Source organism: Pipistrellus kuhlii, unplaced genomic scaffold (assembly GCF_014108245.1).
Source record: "Pipistrellus kuhlii isolate mPipKuh1 unplaced genomic scaffold, mPipKuh1.p scaffold_m20_p_113, whole genome shotgun sequence".
NCBI lineage: Eukaryota > Metazoa > Chordata > Mammalia > Chiroptera > Vespertilionidae > Pipistrellus > Pipistrellus kuhlii.
Window position 1 is genome coordinate 361648 of NW_023425420.1, and position 19964 is coordinate 381611.

At 66.9% G+C, this 19964-nt stretch overlaps 1 protein-coding gene across 6 annotated transcripts; it reads left to right on the top strand.

The window, feature by feature from the left end:
- Positions 1 to 646: 646 nt before the first annotated feature.
- Positions 647 to 17243, top strand: PDGFA (platelet derived growth factor subunit A). 6 transcript variants are annotated; one of them, XM_045579760.1, is made up of 7 exons: positions 647 to 1841; positions 3087 to 3179; positions 7835 to 7942; positions 9778 to 9965; positions 13403 to 13529; positions 14694 to 14761; positions 16261 to 17243. In XM_045579760.1, the coding sequence occupies exons 1-6, from the start codon at positions 662 to 664 to the stop codon at positions 14747 to 14749; spliced, it is 1752 nt and encodes a 583-aa protein (XP_045435716.1). In that variant the 5' UTR covers positions 647 to 661; the 3' UTR covers positions 14750 to 14761; positions 16261 to 17243. The 6 variants fall into 6 exon arrangements, with proteins under 6 accessions (XP_045435716.1, XP_045435717.1, XP_045435718.1 ...); XM_045579761.1 differs by lacking the exon at positions 16261 to 17243 and adding an exon at positions 15262 to 15344; XM_036432608.2 differs by having other exon boundaries at positions 1779 to 1841; positions 3087 to 3183.
- The last annotated feature ends 2721 nt before the right edge of the window (positions 17244 to 19964 follow it).

The following is a 19964-nucleotide window of genomic DNA, read 5'->3' on the forward strand; positions in this document are numbered from 1 at the left end:
CCCGGGCCTCCCTCCCGCTCTCCCCAGGCTGCGGGGCTGCAGGGCCGGGCTGTGGGGAGGCTGCAGGGTGTGGAGGCCTCTGGAAGGAACGGCCACCATGGTTCCCTGGCCCCCCACCCCCTCCGCACCGGCCTCTGACATGCCAGGGCGGCGCCCGAACTGCCAGGGCCCTGGCTCCAAGGCTTTGGGGTCGCTTGCTCCGCACCCCGCTTGCTCTGGTCCTGACCTCACCTCCCGCTCGCGGGATGAGCTCAGGCGGGCGACGCCGGGTACCTGACCCACCTGGCCCAGGAGGGCGAGTCCTCCAGGCCTGGGCGCACCCACCGGAGGCGAGCAGTCCGGCCGCGCACAGGCCTCCGCCCCCGCGGGTGCTGCCCGGGCGGGAGGGGGCGCTCTGTGCGCCCCGCGATCCGCCGTCCGATCTCTCCGGGGTTCCCCACGAGCGGCTCCCTCTCCCCCTTCCCCGCGAGGTCCCGGCCTTCCACGCAGGAGCGAGGCCTGGGGGACCCCGCAGCCCCGGGCGCCCCGCACCTCGGGATGAGGGTGGAGGCTCCGCATCCGGACGCCGCGGGCGCCGGGTCCGGGGCGCGTGGCCGCCGCCAGGTGAGCGCCCGCAGCGCACGAACCCCGCCCGCTCCTCCGCGGCGCGGTCCTTCCTTTTATGGCGCCGGGAGGAGGGGGTCCGGGCCCAGCGCGGGGCGGCTGCTTTTGCCCTTTTTGGCGTCGCGGCTCTGGCGCTGCCCGCGGCCGCCGCTGGGCCGAGGCGAGCCGGCTTCTCCGGCCTCCGCCCTCCTCCCCGGGCCGGTGCCGCAGGCCCGCGGCGGACGCGGGAGGGGCGGGCGAGGGCGCGGGGTGTGGATGGGCTTCCCGCCCGCGGGAGCGTGTGCGTCTTGGTGCTCCGGGACCCCACGTGCCTCGGAGGTGCGGGTCCGGCCTGGAACCGGGAGGCGGAGGGCGGGGCGGGGAGGGGCGCGGCGGCGGCGGCGGCGGCGGCGCTATAACCCCCTCCCGCCGCCGGCCGGCCGCACACGCCGCCCCGCGGAGCCGCACCGCTCCGCCCGCGCCCGTCCCTCTGCCGGTGGCTGCCGCCCGCCCGGTCCCGCGCCCGCCCCCAGGCCCCGCGGCGAGGCCCGTGCGCCGGCGGCGGCTGCCCGGCTGGGCCGGCGGAGGGCGGAGCCGAGGGCGCGCCGCGGAGGGGCGCACGCAGGCCGCGGGCCGCGCTGCGCTGGGCTGGGCCGCGCTGTGCCCGGCCTGGCGGCGGCGGCGGCGGCGGCGGCGAGGAGAGGCCGGAGGAGCGCGGGGCCGGCGGTGGGCGCGGGGCCGCCGCAGCCCGCAGAGCGCGAGCCCGCGGCCGAGCCCGGCCGGGCGCCCGGACAGGTGGCGGGCGGCGCGGCGGCTCCTGCCCGGCGGCGGGCTCCCTCCCGGGCGGACGCCGCCGACGCGCAGGATCCCCGGCCGGGTCGCTCCTAACGCGGCGCCGGGAGCGAGCGCGGCGGCGGCGGCACCGGGACGCACCAGGGAAGAAGCCCGGCCCCGCCCTCCGCCCCTTCCGTCCCCACCCCCTGCCGGCGGCCCGAGGACCCGGCGCCGGGCGCACTCCGCTCCTCCTCCCGCCGCTGCCTCCGCGCCGCCGCCGCCGGGCGCTCCGCCCGCAGCCCGCGCCGCCTCCCCGGCCGCTCCTGAGGGATGGTCCCGGGTCTCGCCGCCACAGGAGCCCGGCTGCAGCGCCCGCCCCGCGGCCTCGCCTCCCCGCCGCGCCGCCTGCGCCTCGGGCCGCGATGAGGACCTGGGCTTGCCTGCTGCTGCTCGGCTGCGGATGCCTCGCCCATGCCCTGGCCGAGGTGGGTGCCCCCGCCCGCCCGGACCCCGCCGCCGGCGCACGCCCCCCGCCGCCGCCGCCCGCGGCCCGGCTCCCCGGCGCCCGGCTCGGTCTGCGGCGCGTTGGGTTCTGCGGGGGCTCGGGTTTTAAATTCTCCCAACTGGTGGGTCTGCGTTCCGCCCGAGCGCGCGGTGAGTTCCAGCGTGTGGCGTCGCCCCGCCGCGGAGGGACGCGCGGGCCCGGGGACGAGCGGGAGAAACTTCGGGGGCGCGGGCGTCTCTCCGGGAGGACCGGGCGCGGCGGGCAGTGCGGGCCGGGGTGTGGGGACCGGGGAGGGGGGTGTGGGAGCCGGTGGAGCCGGGGACGGAGACGGGGAGAGCGGCCGGGAAGCAGGTGGGGGTCTCGCGGTCCGGCGGGCGGCCCGGAGCCGCAGCGCCGGGTCCCCGGGGCCGAGCCGGCGGAGCGGCGGGGCCGGCGCAGTCCCGCCCGCCGGGCCTGCTTACAGGTGGCCGAGCCGGGCCCGCGTCCCCCCGCCCGCTCCCGGTCTCCACCCCGAGTCCCCGGAGCCCCCTGTGACAAACCACCCTCTCCGGCCCCCGTGGGAACTTGGTGCTGGAGCCCCCGGAGCCCCGGAGCCCCAGGCCCTGGAAAAGCCGGGACGGAGGGGAGGCCGGCGGCGGGGCTGTCTGGGAGGGACCCGGAGCCGCCGGGGTGGAGGTTTAACCCTCCCGGCCCTGCAGCTCCCGCGGCCCCGGCGGTTCGGGGCGTCCTTTGGGCGCCGGGGGGCCGGGGCGGGTGGGTGTCGGGTGGGTGTGTGCGCGCGGGGCCGCAGACCCTCCCCCGCGGGCGGGCGGCCGGTCCGGGGAAGCCCCAGCCCCGGCGGCGGGATGAGTGTCAGGGCTGCCCGGCTCCCGTCGCCCATCCGTGACGCATTTCAACTTGAGCTTCTGCATGTTGGTTTCCCTCCGAACCAGAAACTCCGGGCCCGGCACCCAGGCCGCCCGAACGGACACCCCGCGGAGGGGCCGGGGTGGGGTGGGGTGGGGGGCTTCGTTTTGAAAATGTAAAGGCGGGGCGGGATTTTTTTTTTTTTTTTTTTGGCAGAGGGCAGGCACGGGTGGGGACGGGTAATGTGGGGGTCTCCCTAGGCTCCACGGCCAGGGCGGGGGTCGGGCGGCGGGCGGCCTCTCGTGCGGCGAGGTGGTCCATGGGGCGGGGGCCGGGTGGGGCGGGGGCTGCCGGGCTGACCGTGGGGCTCTGCTTGCAGGAGGCCGAGATCCCCCGCGAGGTGATCGAGCGGCTGGCGCACAGTCAGATCCACAGCATCCGGGACCTGCAGCGGCTCCTGGAGATAGACTCCGTAGGTAAATCGCGCCCCTGCCCTGGCGCGGGGAGGGCGCGGGGAGGGCGCGCGCCGCGGGGCCCTGCGCTCGGGCCGCCGCCTCCCGCGCTCCAGCCGCCCGGAGGAGCGCACCGAAAGGTCAGAATCCAATCCCGGGCCATAAACGCCGAGGCGCATGAGTCAGGAGTTTCTCTTCCAATCACCACTTTCTCCGCCGCCGCGGGCTGCACTCCCCGCGGTGGTGTTGCCTTAAGGGACTTGCCGCGTGTGCCACCCAGAGTTCAGCCACCGAGGGCGCCGGCCGGCCAGGTGCGCCTCCGGGCCTGCCCCCGGCCCCGGCCCCGGGCTCAGCCCTGGAGGAGGACAGGGCCTGGGTGCAGGCCGGGCGGTGGCTCAGGCAGGGGTCCCTCTGCATCCTGGGGAACTCGCCCCACTCCTGCCGGAGGCTGTGGTTTCCTGGTGGCGGGAGGCCTGTCTCCTGTTTTCACGAGGCTGTAAAAAGGTGCGCCCAGGACAGACACGTGTGGTGTTTGGGGACTGTTTCGGGGCCAGCCCTTAGGCCCTGGAGCCCAGCCCCCGCAGACACGTTTGTGTGTGCGGCGGGCAGGACTCGCTCTGGTATCTGGACTGGGCACCGGTCGGAGACGGCGTGGCTGGTGAAGGGGAACGGGTGCTGGGTGGCCTTGCCGGGGTGTGGGCCCGAGAGGGCTGGGCCGGTCCAGGAGGACGCGTGTCCCGCGTGGGAACCACGCTGCTATCAGGGCCTCTGGACTGAACCGGGAGGGCTGGAGGCAGCAGGGGTGGGGGAAGATCTCTCCCTGGAAAGCGGTGGGTGTGGGGCGTGGAGGGCAGCCCTGTCCCGCCATTTGGAAATTTGTACCTAATTGTGCTGGAGAGGCCTGCTCTGTTTTCATTTCGTGCCAGGACGGCCTCCAGCGGCCGCGGTGTCTGTTCTCCTGACCCAGGAAATCCTTCGGCGGATCCTTATCGCAGGGGTAGGGTTTCACCGGGAGATCAGAGGGGGCGGGGGTGGGGGTGTTATCTGCTCCCGGGTGAGTAGCCCCGGGGAGAAGGGCTTGTTTTGGGGGAGCCAGGAAGGTGGTCCCGGTGGGTTGGGGGTAGTGTGGGGAAGACTGCCTCCCAGAGAGCTCCCCAGCTTTCTCTTGTTCTGGCTGGAGGAGGGGGTGTCCCCTGGGGGGGCTGTGGAGGCCCGGGAAACGAGCCATCGACTCTCCGCAGGCCCCATTCTTATTCAGTCTGCAGCCCCGCCCCCACCGCCTCCCCACCCCCACCCTGATTGCCCTCCAGGGGGGTGGGGGTGGGGGTAGCTCCGGGCCCAGGGTCTCCACCGTGAAAGCCGGGATTCACCAGTCAGCTCTTGGCTGGTTTCGAATTGCCCCTCATAAACAGCCCAGGGGCTCCCCTCCCCCCGCCCCCAAGGAGGGGGGTGGGTGGCTCACCTGCCCGGGCCTACCTGTCAGACTTCAGTGCAGTGCCGGGAGGCCTGGGGTGAGAGGAGCGCAGGGCCTCCAGGGGTCCTTGGTGACCCACACCCCAGAGTATTGATCCTGGCCACCTCCCTCTCTCAGACCTGGAAGCTGAGGACCAGAGAAGACCAGGCCTCTGGCTGAGCTCAGGGGCTGCACCTGTTGCTTCTGGAGCTCGCAGGGGAGGGGGTCCCCAGCTCCTGCTCCTGCCGGAGGGAGAGGGGCCGCAGGGGCGCTGGGAAGGCTGTAAGCAGCTGTGGAGGATCAGGCTGCCCTGCCGGCCATTAACAGCCCCCCCCTTCAGTGGGGAGCGGCTGGTGCGGAGGAGGGGACAGGGGGTGTTTCCACGTCTGCCCCAGTGGGAGGCCAAACCCCAGGAATCAGAACTGAGTGTTTTTAAACCTCCTGTGGACGCAGCTTTGTGATTGGTGTGTGGGATTTGGGCTCCTCCCAGGGACCGGGCTGCAGTCCCATTTCACAGGGAGACACTGAGCCTGCTGCTCCGGGAGGTGTGGTCGGAGGCCTAGGCACAGGGCTCCCTCACTGAGCCTGTGAATGCTTCTGAGCGGGGAGAAGGGGCTCGATTTCCCGCATGCCTGTGTGCGTGCATGTGTGTATGCATGCGTGCACATGTGCATGTGCGTGGAGTGTGCGTGCACGTGTGTGCACATGTATGTGGAGTTTGGGCCAGTGTATGTGTGTGCATGTGTGTGTGTGGAGTTTGGGCCTGTGTGTATGTGTGTGAGTGTGAGCATGCATGTGTGTGCGCACACGTGTGTGGAGTTTGGGCCAGTGTGTGTGTGTGTGTGTGTGTGTGTGTGTGTGTGTGGAGTTTGGGCCTGTGTGTGTGTGTGGAGTTTGGGCCTGTGTGTATATGAGTGTGTGTGTGTGTGTGTGAGTGTGTGTGTGTGTGTGTGTGTGTGTGTGTGGAGTTTGGGCCTGTGTGTGTGTGTGTGTGTGTGTGTGTGTGTGTGGAGTTTGGGCGTGTGTGTGTGTGTGTGTGTGTGGAGTTTGGGCCTCTGTGTGTGTGTGTGTGTGTGTGTGGAGTTTGGGCGTGTGTGTGTGTGTGTGTGTGTGTGTGTGGAGTTTGGGCGTGTATGTGTGTGTGTGTGTGTATGTGGAGTTTGGGCCTGTGTGTGTGTGTGTGTGTGTGTGTGTGGGGTTTGGGCGTGTGTGTGTGTGTGTGTGGAGTTTGGGTGTGTGTGTGTGTGTGTGTGTGTGTGTGTGTGGAGTTTGGGCCTGTGTGTGTGTGTGTGTGTGTGTGGAGTTTGGGCCTGTGTGTGTGTGTGTGTGTGTGTGTGTGGAGTTTGGGCCTGTTTGTCTAATGGCCCGGGGCTTTGTTCTGCGCTGTCTGGCCTGGTGCCCGTGGGTCATTGAGTGAGTGATACGTAAAGATCCCATCTCGGCCATTAACTGTGCCAGGACCGAGGCCTGAGGCCTAAAAGACAAGGGAAACAGGTCACCTGTCCTCGGAGCCTGACGGCAGCCCTCTCTGCCTTCTGAGTCGCCAGCGGGAGTGACCGCAGTCCGCAGGTGCTGACCACCCATCGGGATGGGCGGAGGGTGGGCTTGCAGGACCAGAGCGGTTCCTGCCGTTTCGTCCCAAAGCCGGTGGGATTTTGGCCGGTGGGTGAGCTGGGAGCCCGTCATCTGTTTATGGGGCTGGAGGAGGCCTGGGGGGGAGGGCTGAGAGGGACACGGTCCTGTCACGTGTGTCTCTGTCATGCCTCGTCATGGACCTCTGTAGGCCCAGAGAGGTGCGCACACGGGGGAGACTCGTGTTGAGGTCAGAGGTCAGCAGTCAGCCCGGGCTGTGGGAACGGTGCTGAGTGCTGAATTCTCTCTCTGCGAGGGTGGACCGGCCACTCAGCTCTCCGTCCGGCGATGGCGAGAGGGCACCACGGACGTGACTCACAGACGTCCCTCTTTTCGTGAAAGAGGGCTTCTTGGAACCAGTGGCTGATGGGAAATTCTTCCAGCATGAGTAGTTCTGTTCCGATCTTATTTTGGGTCGAGAAAAAACAGTGGTCGTGGAACTCTGAGTCATTCTGAGGGAAAAGTTGGGTTCCGCTCAGACTTCAAAAGAGCACGGCCCTTGCCCTTGGCCCCGTGGGCATGCTGCTCGTTCTTGGTTTAGAACGAGTGGGCAGCGTCCGGGCCTCCTGGGGCCAGGGTGCGCCTGGCGGGCGATGAGGGGCGGACGGGACCTCTGTGCCGCTGCAGGAGCCTCTGGCTGCGGCATGGCTTCTCAGGGCCCCGGCTTCCCAGGGCCCCGGCTTCCCAGGGCCCCGGCTTCTCAGGGCCCCGGCCCGTGGGCATCCCCGGGGCGGTGGCGGGGTGGAGGGGAAGTGGCACAGCCCCCTGCTGGGTCGGGGCAAAGGCAAAAGCAGTTGACCCCCCTTACCCCTCGTTCCTCTGAGACTTGGGGGCCCTGGGAGGAGAGGCGGGGGAGAGTTCATGTGTTTGGGGGGCTCTCAGCAGCCCTGGGGACCAGGGTCCAGTTCTCATTGGAGCCCTGGGGCCTTCACCCACACAGCGTGCTTTGGGAGCCACAGGGACTTGGGGGCCGAAGTGCCTGCATCTGTCAGTCACCCCCCTCAGTCCTGCAGCTGCTCCCTGCTGAGCTCGGTGGGGCTCGCTCCCCCTAGGGTTTCTTGGGGTCCCCCTCAGCGGACTTGCTTCGGGAACAGTGGGGTTTGCTGTCAGCCACCGCCTGGCCCTGATTCCAATGCCTCCAAGGCTAGGCCCCTCCGTGAGGGTCCAGGGAGGGTGTGGGGGAGGTAGGGGGAGACGCAGGCACGTCCAGCAGCACCCGCCTGGCTGTGCTTCCCAGGGGCCATCTGGGAGGGGGCCCCACTGGGAACAGCTGGCCTGTGGGTTTAGGTCTTTGGACCCTCACCTGGGACTCCTCGGAGGAGGCGCCCAGGGGACACCCTGCCTCCCACGAGTCCACAGCTTGGCCGCGCTCTGCGCTGAGGGAACTGGGCGTGGGGGCTCCGTGTGGGCTGTGTGGGGTCGGTGGGGTGCCGGGCAGCTGAGCCTCACACCCTGCACCTCCGGGCACTCCCCACGGGGGTCGGCCGTCTCCAGGGACCCCTTGTCCTGCAGCTTGAGGTGGGGCTGAGCTGCAGGAGGCGCTGTGGCCGGCCGGGGGTGGCTGGTCACCTGTCTTCTTTGCACCTTCAGGGGTCGAGGATGCTCTGGAGAGCAGCCTGAGGGCCCATGGGGGCCGCACCGCCAAGCACGCCCCCGAGCAGTGGCCCGCGCCCCTCCGGCGGAGGAAGAGGAGCATCGGTGAGCGAGGGGCCGGGTTGGGGGGTGGGAGGGCCCCACACCGCTTCCCTCCTTCCTCTCCAAACAAAGGCCCAGCCTGCCAGGGCCCCTCCCTGCGGAGGGTGTCTCCCCGCCCGCCCGCCCGCCGGAGCCCCTGGAGAGGGAGCCGTCATAAATTCCTGAAGTGCCGGTCTTGTCGGGGCCTGCTCCCGGAGGCCGCGCTGGGAGACGCGGGCTCCACTTCCAGCTCGTCATGCGGATCCTGGCTGCCCCCCGCCTCCCCCAGCTCCAGGGCCTCACCGCAGCCCCGGCTCAGGGATGTTGGTTCCTGTCTGCCTCACAGAGCAGCCCGGGCTGTGCGCTTTGAGCTCGAGGGGCTCTGCACCGTCCTGCCTGGGGGCTCGGTCGGTCGGGGCTGGGCTGTCCCGCCCAGCCATCGGGCTGCCTGCTTCCCGCCCGGCCAGTGGGCCCTGCCTGGCCTTGGGCAGGCGACCCCCGCCCCAGCGTTAGTTCCCTCGGGGGCCTTGTGGAGGGTGTGGCTCTGGCTCAGGTAGCTGGGCCCTCCCCAGTGACAGTCACTGTGCGGTGACCACGTAGGCCACCTCCTCCCAGCAGCTGGGCTCCCTGGAGGGGTCGGTCCTGTCCAGCCCGGGAGGCCATGAGGGGCTGGGCCTGAGGCCTCCTGGCTCCACCCCAGCCCACGGCCAGGCTCCCTGGACCCTCTCCCCGGTGGTGCTGGGAGTGCAGACTTCCCTTGGGACAGCCATTGGGTGGCTTATTCTCGGGGCGCAGGTCCCCGCTGGGTCCCCCAGGCTCCCCGAGGTCCTCCCGCCCGTGTGAGGCGGGTGTGGCAGCTGGCACGGGCGGAGGCAGCGGATGGTCCTCCATCTGCAGGGCAGCGAGTGCCCCCTCCATGCTGGCCGCTGGGCTGTGCATGCCGGGGTGTGCGAGGGGGTGTGGGGAGGCGGCTGCGGGGGGGTGGTGGCGGGGGAGGTTGCAGACCCTGCTGGCTGGGCTCCCCGGGCACTTGTCTGGGGCCCGGGGTGGGTTTCTCGTCTGTTGGTCCCACCTGGTGTCCTGCCCGTGAGGCTTCGGGCTGGACTGTGGGCCGTGCGAGGCGCACGGAGCAGAAAGACCCGGGTCCTCCTGGGGGCTCAGGGCCTGGGTGTCCAGGCCTGGCTCATCCCACGTCCCTTCCTGCTGTGCCGGCGTGGGACCCCTCCCTCCCTGTGACCCCTCTGTCCTTCCCCGGGTTCTCCCCACGGGGCTCGAGCCCCTGCTCACCCTGGGACAGCTCAGCGGCCCCCTGGGGTGAGGGGACTCTGGGGCTGTGACACGTGTCCATTGGAGGAAGCAGCAGCCCCGGCCCCATGAGGGGCTGCAGCCCAGGCCGGGTGGGCGGGGTCAGTGGATGGGGGGCGGGGTCAGTGGACAGGTGGCCGGTTCAGTGGAAGGGGGGCGGGGTCAGTGGATGGGGGTGGGGTCAGTGGACAGGTGGCCTGTTCAGTGGAAGGGGGCGGGGTCAGTGGATGGGGGCGGGGTCAGTGGACAGGTGGCCTGTTCAGTGGAAGAGGGGCGGGGTCAGTGGATGGGGGCGGGGTCAGTGGACAGGTAGCCTGTTCAGTGGAAGGGGGCGGGGTCAGTGGACAGGTAGCCTGTTCAGTGGAAGGGGGCGGGGTCAGTGGACAGGTAGCCTGTTCAGTGGAAGGGGGCGGGGTCAATGGATGGGGGCGGGGTCAGTGGACAGGTAGCCGGTTCAGTGGAAGGGGGCGGGGTCAGTGGATGGGGGTGGGGCAGGGGCGGGGTCAGGGACAGGCATGCTCTCCACGTGGGCTCACCAGCCTCTCCCTCTGCAGAGGAGGCTGTGCCCGCCGTCTGTAAGACCAGGACGGTCATCTACGAGATACCTCGGAGCCAGGTGGACCCCACATCCGCCAACTTCCTGATCTGGCCGCCGTGCGTGGAGGTGAAGCGCTGCACCGGCTGCTGCAACACCAGCAGCGTCAAGTGCCAGCCGTCCCGCGTGCACCACCGCAGCGTCAAGGTGAGCCACGCCACGGCCGCCCCGCCCCCTCCCCCCGGCACCCACCCCTCGGCATCCACGGCTTCCCTGTGGCACCCACAGCACCCACAACCTCCACACGGCCCCTTGGGGGCTGGGGCCCCGAGCCTGTACAGCCACGGTCCGTCTCCTGCTCCGGGCAGGTGTGGGGCCCTGCACGACAGGAAACAGTGCGTCCTCAGGGGCCCTAAAGCCTCTCCCCAGGACACGGGCAGGAAGGGGCTGCTGGGGTGGCCCTGGGCATGATGCCTGTAAATCGGGGAGGGCACCTCCTCTCGTGGTGTCGATGGAGTGTGTCTCAGGGGGCTCCTTCTGGGGGTGCTGTTCAGGAGGAACAGGTGCTGGGCTGGCTCACCCTCTCCCTCAGGCTGGGCCAGCCGAGGTGCCTTCAGGGCAGCACTGGGGGAGGATGGGGGAGGGGGCGGGGGGCCAGGAAGGCCACGTAGGAGTTCCTTGAGCCCCCACCTGAGTCATGGGGGGACATTCTGCTTCTTCAGGTCACTCTGGTGGCCAATGGCTGGCAGCTCCTCTGGGGACACGGGTCCCCCCTCCGGCCTCACTAACCTCATCTGTAAAATGGGTCTGAAGCCGGGAGCCCTGGAGAGCCAGCCCTTTAGGAAGGAAATGGTTGGAGGAGCCCCGGGGCGCCTCCTGGCTTCTCGGGGTGAGGCTGAGGCTGTGACACCAGGGCCCCCGTCTGGGCCCCTGGGTGTGGGTCCTTCCTGGGCAGTGGGCCTGCGGGCCCTCCCCCTCCCGCTGAGCCTCCTGGGCAGGTGCGCCCGCCCTCCGGGTGGAAGGGGCCATCAGGGTGGTGGAGCTCATTCCTGGTGCCCTGCTGTCCAGCCCTGAGGCCGGCCCTGCCTCCGCGTGAGGCCAGGGGGGCCTCCTCAGGAGGACCAGGCCTCGCCGGTCGGCTGTCGCACAAGAAGGCCCTTTAGACCCACACCTGGGCCTCCTGTCCTTGGGGACCGGGCTCTGCCGCGAGGAGGCTGAGGAGGCACATTCCGTGCCGTGGGCCACGGGCAAGGTGCTCCCAGGCCGGGACGCTGGCCGGCGGGCGGGGTCCTGGCTCAGAGGTGTCCCGGCTGAGATGCCTGGCAGAGGGAGGGGCGGCAGGGCGGGCGTGTGGGGCCAGCCTTCCCGGGAGGCACGTCTCTGCCTGGGGCGGGGGGGTGGAGGGGGCCCGGGCCTCCCCTCGGCCTTCCTTGCCCCAGCGGGGTCATGGTCAGCCCGGGGTTGGGGCCTCCATCCGGCAGCTGGTCTGCCCGCGCCCTGCCCTGCCCACCCGCGAGGCTGGCAGGAAAACATCCGGCCCAGACGCTGGGTTCTGGCTGCGGGGACAGAAGGTCAGCGGGAACAGGGGCCCATTGTGAGGGCCGTTCCGGTCCGTGTGGGGGGAGAGCCGGCCCTCGGCCCCGGGGCCGTGTCCCGGAGGGGCTGGAGGTAGGTGGGCGTCTGGGCGGGGCAGCTCCTCCCTGGTTTCTGCCTTCCTGGCCTTCGGGGCCACAAAGGCCCCTTACAGACGGAGATGGCAGCCGGGCCGGGCGTGGTCACCCACAGGGGCCACGGAGAGGGAGCGTGGCCGAGCCTGTCCGCTGGCCCCAGGCCCCCCAAGTGGGCAGCCGTGGGCTGGGGTCGGAGGCCGGCATCCCTGAGGAGCAGGTACTTCCTTGGCCCCCGTGTGGCCGGCCCCGGGCCTATCCCCCAGTCCACCCTTGGGTCCGGACGGCGGCATGCCCGGTGGCTCAGGCCGTGGCCTGCGCAGAGGCCATGGTGGGTCAGGGCGAGGAGCTGCTGGGAGCCCCTCTCTCGGGGCGAGCTGCAGACCAGGCTCCCGTGTCTTCTGAGGCCGCCTGTGGGCCTGGACCGAAGTCCTTCAGGAGTGAGCGGGCTGCCCAGGGCGCCAGGCGTGGGGACCTGCTCTGCCTGCTGGACTGTCTGCAGGCAGGGCGGTGGGCCCCCCTGGGTGCCCGGAGCTGGGGCACCTGGGGACCTCGTGGCTGTGGTCTAGCTTAGAGCCTGGGGTGAAGGTCTCAGTGAGAGCCTCCAGCGCCCTGGTGGGCGGGGCAGCCTGAGCTGGTGTGGGGACAGCCTAGTGGTCAGAGTCCGGCGGCTTGGGCTCAGGGAGCTGGCCGTGGCCCCGGGCACTGCCCATCAGGCCCAGGAGCCTCTGGGGCTGGCTTTGGTCCTGGGAGGCCGTGGAGCCGGGCTGGGACCTGGGAACGTGGTGCCTGGAGCTGCGGGGCCCGGAGCCGTCACACCTGAGGGTACGGGCTTCCTCCAGTTAGGACGTCCCCAGGTTAAGGACCAGCTCAGGGCCCCGCTGTTTCCGTCCAGGCCTCCTCCCAGCAAAAGAACAAGCCTCGTCTGCTGCCTCAGTTTCCTCATCTGTAAAGTGGGTGCGCCTGAGCCCTCGGTGGCTGTGAGCCTTTCAGTGACTCGCCCACGGGGCTCGGCCAGTGCTGGGCGTCACGCAGGTTGCTCTGCCCTGACTCTGCCCCGTCAGTCAGGACATAACCCGGTGGCGCCCCCTGCAGGGTGTGGCTCTCCCGTGTGGAGGGGGCGGCTTCCCCGCTGGATTCTGGGGTGCATTTGCCTGTGGTTCATTACCTGGCCCCCTCAGCGTGGGCAGTGGGATGTTTGTTTTATGAGGTGCAGCCCAGATGCAGACAGAGGGGGGAGGGGGGAGGGCCATGGGGACCCCAGGTGGGCCCCAGGGTGGTCTGGGCTGAGGTTCCGGGAACGGGGTCTCTAGGGCGTAGATGTCTCGTCCTGTGGGCCCGGCTGGTGTGGAGGATGCTTCTGAGGAGGTAACACTCGGCACGTTCTTGGGAAGCCTGCGGGACAGAGGTGCGCGCTGGGGGAGACTGGAGCAGGAGCCCTGCTCGGCCGTGGCTCCCCATAACCACCAGGTGCCCTTTGCCCAGATGCACCTAAAACACGGACTCAGACACCTTCCCTCACCGCAGCTCTCCAGTCCTCGCCCCCGCCCAGCTCCCACCTTGAAGCACAGCCTTCAGACCCCCTGGCACCCGTGTGGGGCTTACTTTTTATTTTTTATTGATTTCAGAGAGGCAGAGAGAGGGAGAGAGGGATAGAAACAGCCATGGTGAGAGAGAATCATGGACCGGCTGCCTCCTGCACACCCCCTACTGGGGATGGAGCCCACAACCCGGGCATGTGCCCTTGACTGGAATCGAACCTGGGACCCTTCAGGCTGCAGGCCAACCTCTATCCACTGACCCACACCAGCCAGGCTGTGAGGTTTATTTTAAGGTGAAATGGGACCAGACCACAGACGCTGTCTGAAGCCTGTTTTAGCTCCTGCCTTTCCGCTGGGAGGAGTTTGGAGGTCGGAGGTCGGAGGTCGGAGGTGGAGGACGACCCCCTCCCGGCTCACGCGGGGTCTGTCTTGGCAGGTGGCCAAGGTGGAGTACATCCGGAAGAAGCCAAAGTTAAAAGAAGTTCAGGTGCGGCTGGAGGAGCACCTGGAGTGCACGTGCACGCCCACCGGCCCAAGCCCGGACTTCCGCGAGGAGGAGACAGGTGAGCTGCGCTCTCCCCGCCTCCCCATGTCCCTCCCCGTGTCCCTCCCCGGGTCCCTCCCTACGTCCCTCCCTTCTCCCTGTGTCCCTCCCCGTGTCCCACCCGTGTCCCTCCCGTGTCCCTCCCCAGGTCCCTCCCCGTGTCCCTCCCGTGTCCCTCCCCGTGTCCCTCCCGTGTCCCTCCCGGGTCCCTCACCATGTCCCTCCCCGGGCCCCTCCCCGTGTCCCTCCCCGGGTCCCTCCCCGTGTCCCTTCCCATGTCCCTCCCCGGGTCCCTCCCCGTGTCCCTCCCCGTGTCCCTCCCCATGTCCCTCCCGTGTCCCTCCCCGTGTCCCTCCCGTGTCCCTCCCCGTGTCCCTCCCGGTGTCCCTCCCATGTCCCTCCCGTGTCCGTCCCGTGTCCCTCCCCGTGTCCCTCCCGTGTCCCTCCCGTGTCCCTCCCGGGTCCCTCCCCGTGTCCCTCCCCGTGTCCCTCCCGTGTCCCTCCCCGTGTCCGTCCCGTGTCCCTCCCCATGTCCCTCCCCATGTCCCTCCCGTGTCCGTCCCGTGTCCCTCCCCGTGTCCCTCCCCGGGTCCCTCCCCGGGTCCCTCCCCATGTCCCTCCCCATGTCCCTCCTGTGTCCCTCCCTGGGTCCCTCCTCGGGTCCCTTCACCGTCCCCAGGGCTCTCAGCCTGGCTTCTGGGCTGAGGGGAGCAGGGCTCCGGGGCCGTGGGATCGGCTGCTGTGAGCTCAGTCAGATGCTCGCCGACCAGCCGTCTTGTCGGCGGGGATGGCGAGCTGCGTGGCTCTGGCAGGAGAGGTCCGGCTGCAGTGAGGGAGTGGGGTGAGCGTCCTAAGTCTCTGGCCCTGGCGGGTCGGCCGGTTGGGTGATTAGGGGAGACCTGTTTGAGGAAGGCCCCATCCTGGTGGGAAGGCTGGTGCTGGGCCTCTGGCTGCAGTGTGGTGTGTGGGGGGGGGAGGAGAGGGGGAGGGGGTCCCGGCCTCCCCTCGGACAGACTGCCCGGGCTGCACAGCGTGGCAGCGTGGCACCCAGGGGGCCAGGAGGTCGTGTGGCGATGGATCAGGTTTCCTCCAGGCGATGAGCTGCCCGGTGCTCATTGTTCAGTGCCCGCCACCCCCGGGCGGCCCTCCCAGGCCACTCACCCTCCCGCCCTTCTGTCAACAGGAAGGCGTAGGGAGGCAGGTAAAAAGCGGAAAAGGAAAAGGTTAAAACCCACCTAAGCAGCCAACCAGGTAGGAGCCGTGGCTGGACAGGCCACGTCCCACGGGGGAGGCGCGGTGGCTGATCACAGGGCTAATCACGCAAGGAGAGGCCGCGCCGCGATTGGCCGCGATTGATTGGCCGTGATTGGCCATGATTGATTGGCCGTGATTGGCCGTGATTGGTGTCCAGCTGGGCTGTGGTCTCCTGCTCCCGTCCCTGACGCCTCCCCTCTGGCCACATGGAAGGAAGCTGCATCCACGGCCCTCCTGCCCGGAGGCCTGGCCTGGCTTTAGTCTGTTCCCTGGTTGGGGGCCAGGGCGGTTCCCGAGGGGAGTGATGGGAGCTTCCTGGCCGCAGGGTCCGCTCAGGCCGGTCATGTGCCCATTGGAAAGGTGAGCACACTGAGGCTGAGGCTGCAGTGAGGGTTGCCGAGGCTGAGGTCTCTGAGGTAGACGTGGGTGCCTCGCGGAAAGACGGGGACAGAGCATGCGAGGTCCTCGGGGTATCGGCAGGGACCCTCTCTGTCCAGGACCGGTGCTGTCCGTCCTCAGAGGTGCCTCGCGGCCCCAAACGGCTGCTAAAGCTCCAGAGATCACACCCACACTCCTGGCTGGAAGAAATAGTGAGGCGGGGAGGAGTCTCACTCAGGGGCTCGCTCTAATTGCATGGGCCGTCCCTCCGCAGCAAGGGAACCTGGGAAATGGAGTCTTTGCCAGAAGAGAATGGGGTCTGGGCAGCCAGGATCAGCATGGAGGAAGCGATTCAAGCCTGCCTGGTGTTGGCCTGTTCGGCGCAGGGGAGCCTGGTCCTTCCTCGGGCCCGTGGCACCCAAGACCAGTAGTGGGGAGAGGAATCCCCGGAGACACTGTCTGCGGGCAGGGCTCAGGAGGCCGTGGGCCAGGTGCCCCCATGTGGGGTCTTGGGGAGGAAAGGCCCAGGTGTGGTTTGGGGGCCGTCTGAGCCCCGGGCCAGCTGCCGACAGACGCTACTGTGCGAGGCAGGTGCCCTGCATTCGGACTTCGGGCCTGGGGGAGGTACAGGTGCTGGGGTGAGCAGTCGGCAAGTGAGGCAGCTGAGTGAGCTGCTCTGAGCTCGGCGCAGTGCAGATGGGCCTGGGCAGGGACCCCTCCTGTCTGGCTGGTGGCGTCGCCCCTCAGCGCTGCCTTACGGCCTGAAGTGGCTGCCAGAGCCCCGGGACCACATCATGGCCTCGCTGGAAGAGGAAGGCGAGGAGAGAGACGGAAGCACCTGTTTGGGCCTCGGCTTCCCTGCTGTGTGCCGCGGGAGGTGGGGCTTGCTCTCCAGCCTCTTGTGAGGTTCTGAGAGCCTCATCCCTGCTCTGGTCAGGATGTCCAGAAAGGGTAACGAGCCCGAGGGCATTTGAAATGCTTCATAAAAACATCAAATGCTGAGATTTGCCGCTGTGTGTATACACGTGTATACACACGGGTGTGTTCAGGGGTGCGTGCCCTCGCTGCGTGTGCTCCTGGGCCCGCCTCTCAGTGTCTTTCTCTCCCTCTCCCTGCAGATGTGAGGTGAGGATAAGCTAGCGGCCCTTTCCCGGGACACGGATGTACATGGCGTGTTACATTCCTGAACCTACTATGTACGGTGCTCACTGCCAGCGTGCGGTCTTTGTTCTCCTCCGTGAAAAACTGCCTCCACGCGCTGCACCCTGGAGAACAAAGAGACAGTATACGTTTGTTTAATGTGACATCAAAGCAAGTATTGTAGCACTGGGCGAGCCGGTCAGAGCGTCCTTGTCCGAAACAGCGAGCACACAGAACAGACCGGGAGCTCCCAACGCTCCGCCCTGGGCCGAGGGGCCTGCGGACGGCGGCGGCGCCGGCCGAGGGACGTCTGTCCGAGGACGCGGAGGACGGCGGCGCCGGGCGGCACGGGCGCGGGCCCCGGAGCCGCTGTGGCGGTCGGAGCGCGTCTCCTTGCTGTAGTGTTTAAGTCTATACGAACTTCCTGAGAGCCTTAAGTGGGTTTCTTTTTTTTTTACACCATAAAGTGATTATTAAGCTTTCTTTTTACTCTCTGCCTAGCTTTTTTTTTTTTTTTTTTTTTAAATTATCTCCTGGATGGCATTGACACCGGTCACACCAGGCTGCTGTAACCGGTCGGGACAGTGAGACAGTCTCCCTCCGGGCAGGATGCGAACGAATGAGATGTATTAAAATAAACATGGTATACCCGCCTACGCATCACTCCTCGCTGTTTCTGGCTGTCCGTGCATCTGCTCTTTAATTTAAGCCATGCCGAGAGAACTGCGTGAACCAATCAGACACTGCCCGCCTCCCGTCCCCGCACCCTGCCCTGGGTGTGGCCGGGGAGGCGGCCCCCCTCCCCCGCTGCCCGCGTCGACACAACCCAAATCCTTTATTTTTGGTAAGATGTTACGCTTTCCATGTACTCCAGAGAAACGTGTGTGTGTTGTTTTCCGTTTTTGTTTTGTAAAGGTGATGTTTGTATTTTTATCTAATATTACCAGTTTTATATACCTGAGAGCCTGTTACGTTCTTTGTTGTTTTTGCTTTTTGTTTTTTTAACCAAAAGGGAAAGAAAAACACCAGCAAAACCCATGCACATGACACGCAGTTTGTGATCATGTTTTTCTAGGTGGGCAACCGAGCCCTGGTTTCCTCTCTGGTCCCAGCCCATGGTGGCCACCGGGCTCCTGGGGGGGTGAGGGAAGGGAGGTCACAGCCTCGGGGCCCGGGTGTCCCTGGCTGGCTCCCCCAGCCAGAACCTGCAGTGCAGCCTGCTCTCAGGACCGGAACCTGGTGGGCATGGGCCAGAGGAGCCCCCTCGCCTGTGCCTGTGATGGAGATGGAGAGTCCACCCTTCAGAGCAGCCACGTGGGTGAGGAAAGTGACGTTCAGAGGTGGGACCTTGCTCCCCATCCTGAGGCCACACCCCAGCTGCCTGTAGGGTTGTCTTCAGTGTCTGTGTGTGGCAGGGTTTTTATAAAGAAATTAGTGGCCCGGTGCATGGATTCGTGCACATCCAAAGGGAATTAGAAGAAATGCGTTCACTTCGTTATTCACCCTTTCTCTTAACAGAAGTGTCAACCAAATTCACGATCGACAATGACAGATCGAAACTCACATGTGATTGGCACCAGCGAGAGCTTTATATGTATTGCTCATGCACGGGTCAACTTAGCCTTTTATAGATATAGGACAAACTTGCTTAATTAGACCTGCTTTCTGATGCAACTAAACTTTCCAGCCCAGTGAAGCACCCCAACTTCTCTTTCAGGCAATTGTCGGCAGCACAGCAGGAAATATCAACACGAAGCAATTATTGTAGATCACTCAGGAAGAACACAGAGTAGGATATTTAACTGCAGCAGTGTTGGACTCTATTCTGCGCAATGAGAAAACATGAAATCATTGTCAAGGCTCACCATTTCTTTTCAGTTGGGTCAAGTTTCTATGCTTTCTAAATCTCGATTTTCCGATTAATGAAAAGAAAATACGATTCCATTGAGTCTCCTATCTGCCTACTCCAGGGCTTCTGTGAGGATCAAATGAGATGAGGGAGGTGAAAACACTAAACAGACATTTGGTTAAAGTGTAAAATGTTTGCACCTGGCTATAAAGCAGGTCCAGTTCCTGGGCTGAAGAAACACCAAGGAGGCTAGTCGCTAGGGAGAGGAAGCCGGGCGTTGCTACGTGACATCATTGCTTGGATGAACACTCAGAACATTAGCCTTTTATATATATAGACTGGAGGCTTGCCAGCCCCGCCCCCTGCTGACCGATCAGTCTGCCCTTTGGGCCATTTGCATATTACACTTGTACACTTGGGTTTCTTCAGCACACCTTTTCTCCGTGTGGTTATCTGAACGATGCCCTGGGAGGTTGGGGTGAGGGGAAGGGGTGAGCACGTTGGTTGGATCCCCTGGCTCTTGCAGGAACCTGGAGGGCCGGTCATAGCCTCTGGGCCTGGGGTGTCCCTGGCTGGGTGACCTGCCCAGGCCCAGCGGGCGCCGCCTCGGTGCTGTGCTCGACCCTGTGCCTGAGGATGTGTCTCATGTTAGATGTATGGATGTGTCATGTATGTGCTTGTTCTGTGAGACGCCGAGGACACGGCTGTTTTCCTTACCTGATGCCAGTGGGTGAGTGGTCTGCCCGAAGCCTCCTGCCCCTGGGGAGGAGAAGGTGCCCCGGGAGAGACAGGTGCCCGTGGCGCTGGTGCCGCCCCTCGCCTGCTGGCTGCCCTCCTGCACTGGCCGGTCCTGGTGGAGCCGCGCCCTCTGCCTGCAGGCTGCCTGCATTCCTGGCATTTCCCGGGCACTGGCAGTGCCAGCCTGGGCTGCACTGGGTGTGGCCAGACTGGCTTTGCAGCCCAGGAGCCCAGGCCAGTCGGGCCTTCGTGTGGGCTGCGCTCGGGCAGAGCGAGGGCCAGCCATGCGGAGGCAGAGGAGGTGGGGCCTGGGTCTTGAGTTGTCTGCCTCCTGCAGAAGCAGGTCACCCTGCCTCAGCGTGGCCATTCCTCGGTCCTGGGCCCAACGCTGCAGCATCGCCGGGGCAGGGCCCCTGTGCCCATGCACCTGCGTGGAGACCCGTGGTCCCCTGGCCACGCCCTCCTTGCCTGTGTGGAGGCTGCCAGGAGCTGGGAGGCCAGGGGCTGGGAGGTCAGGGGCCAGGTGATGGGTCATGTGGGGCGTCTCCCTCTCGCCAGGCCCTGAGCCCGGCGTGGGAGGGAGCAGACTTGACTGAAGAGCTGACAGTCCAGCCCTGGGTCTGCTCAGCCTCGCATCCCTCCAAGTCCAGTCCAGGAATGGAGTTGTGCCCTTGGCATGACCTTGACCCTCTCGGGGGACCTGAGCCAAAGAGCAGCGATGGGGGTGGGCAGCAGGTGTCTCTGAGGGCGGTTCTGTCTGAGGGGCCCAGCTCCCAGGGGATGGGTCTGCCCCTGCATGATGGCTCAGGAGCCAGCTAGTTCCCATCTCGGACAGGGACACAGAGTTCAACCTACAAGGATGTCGATTTGGATGAACCATGATGGTGGAAGGGGCCAGGCAGTGCCCCCACCAGGGTCGCCCGCGTGGGAGGACGCTGTGTCCCCACAGCTGGCCATGCCCGTCTCTGCGTGGCTATGCAGACGCTGGGCCGTGTTTCCTGCACTCTGGCACCCACCCTGAGGATGGAGTTGGGAACCTGGACCTCCTGCTGGTTCTGCCAGCCTCACGCCCATGGCTGAGAGCAGAGCGAGCAC

Bases quoted from the DNA above. Each gene is read 5' to 3' on its own strand.
- PDGFA (XM_045579760.1), top strand. From the start codon at position 662: ATGGCGCCGGGAGGAGGGGGTCCGGGCCCAGCGCGGGGCGGCTGCTTT. The intron at 1,842-3,086 runs GTGGGTGCCCCC...CTCTGCTTGCAG, and splicing joins TCGCCCATGCCCTGGCCGAG to GAGGCCGAGATCCCCCGCGA. The intron at 13,530-14,693 runs GTGAGCTGCGCT...TTCTGTCAACAG, and splicing joins CTTCCGCGAGGAGGAGACAG to GAAGGCGTAGGGAGGCAGGT.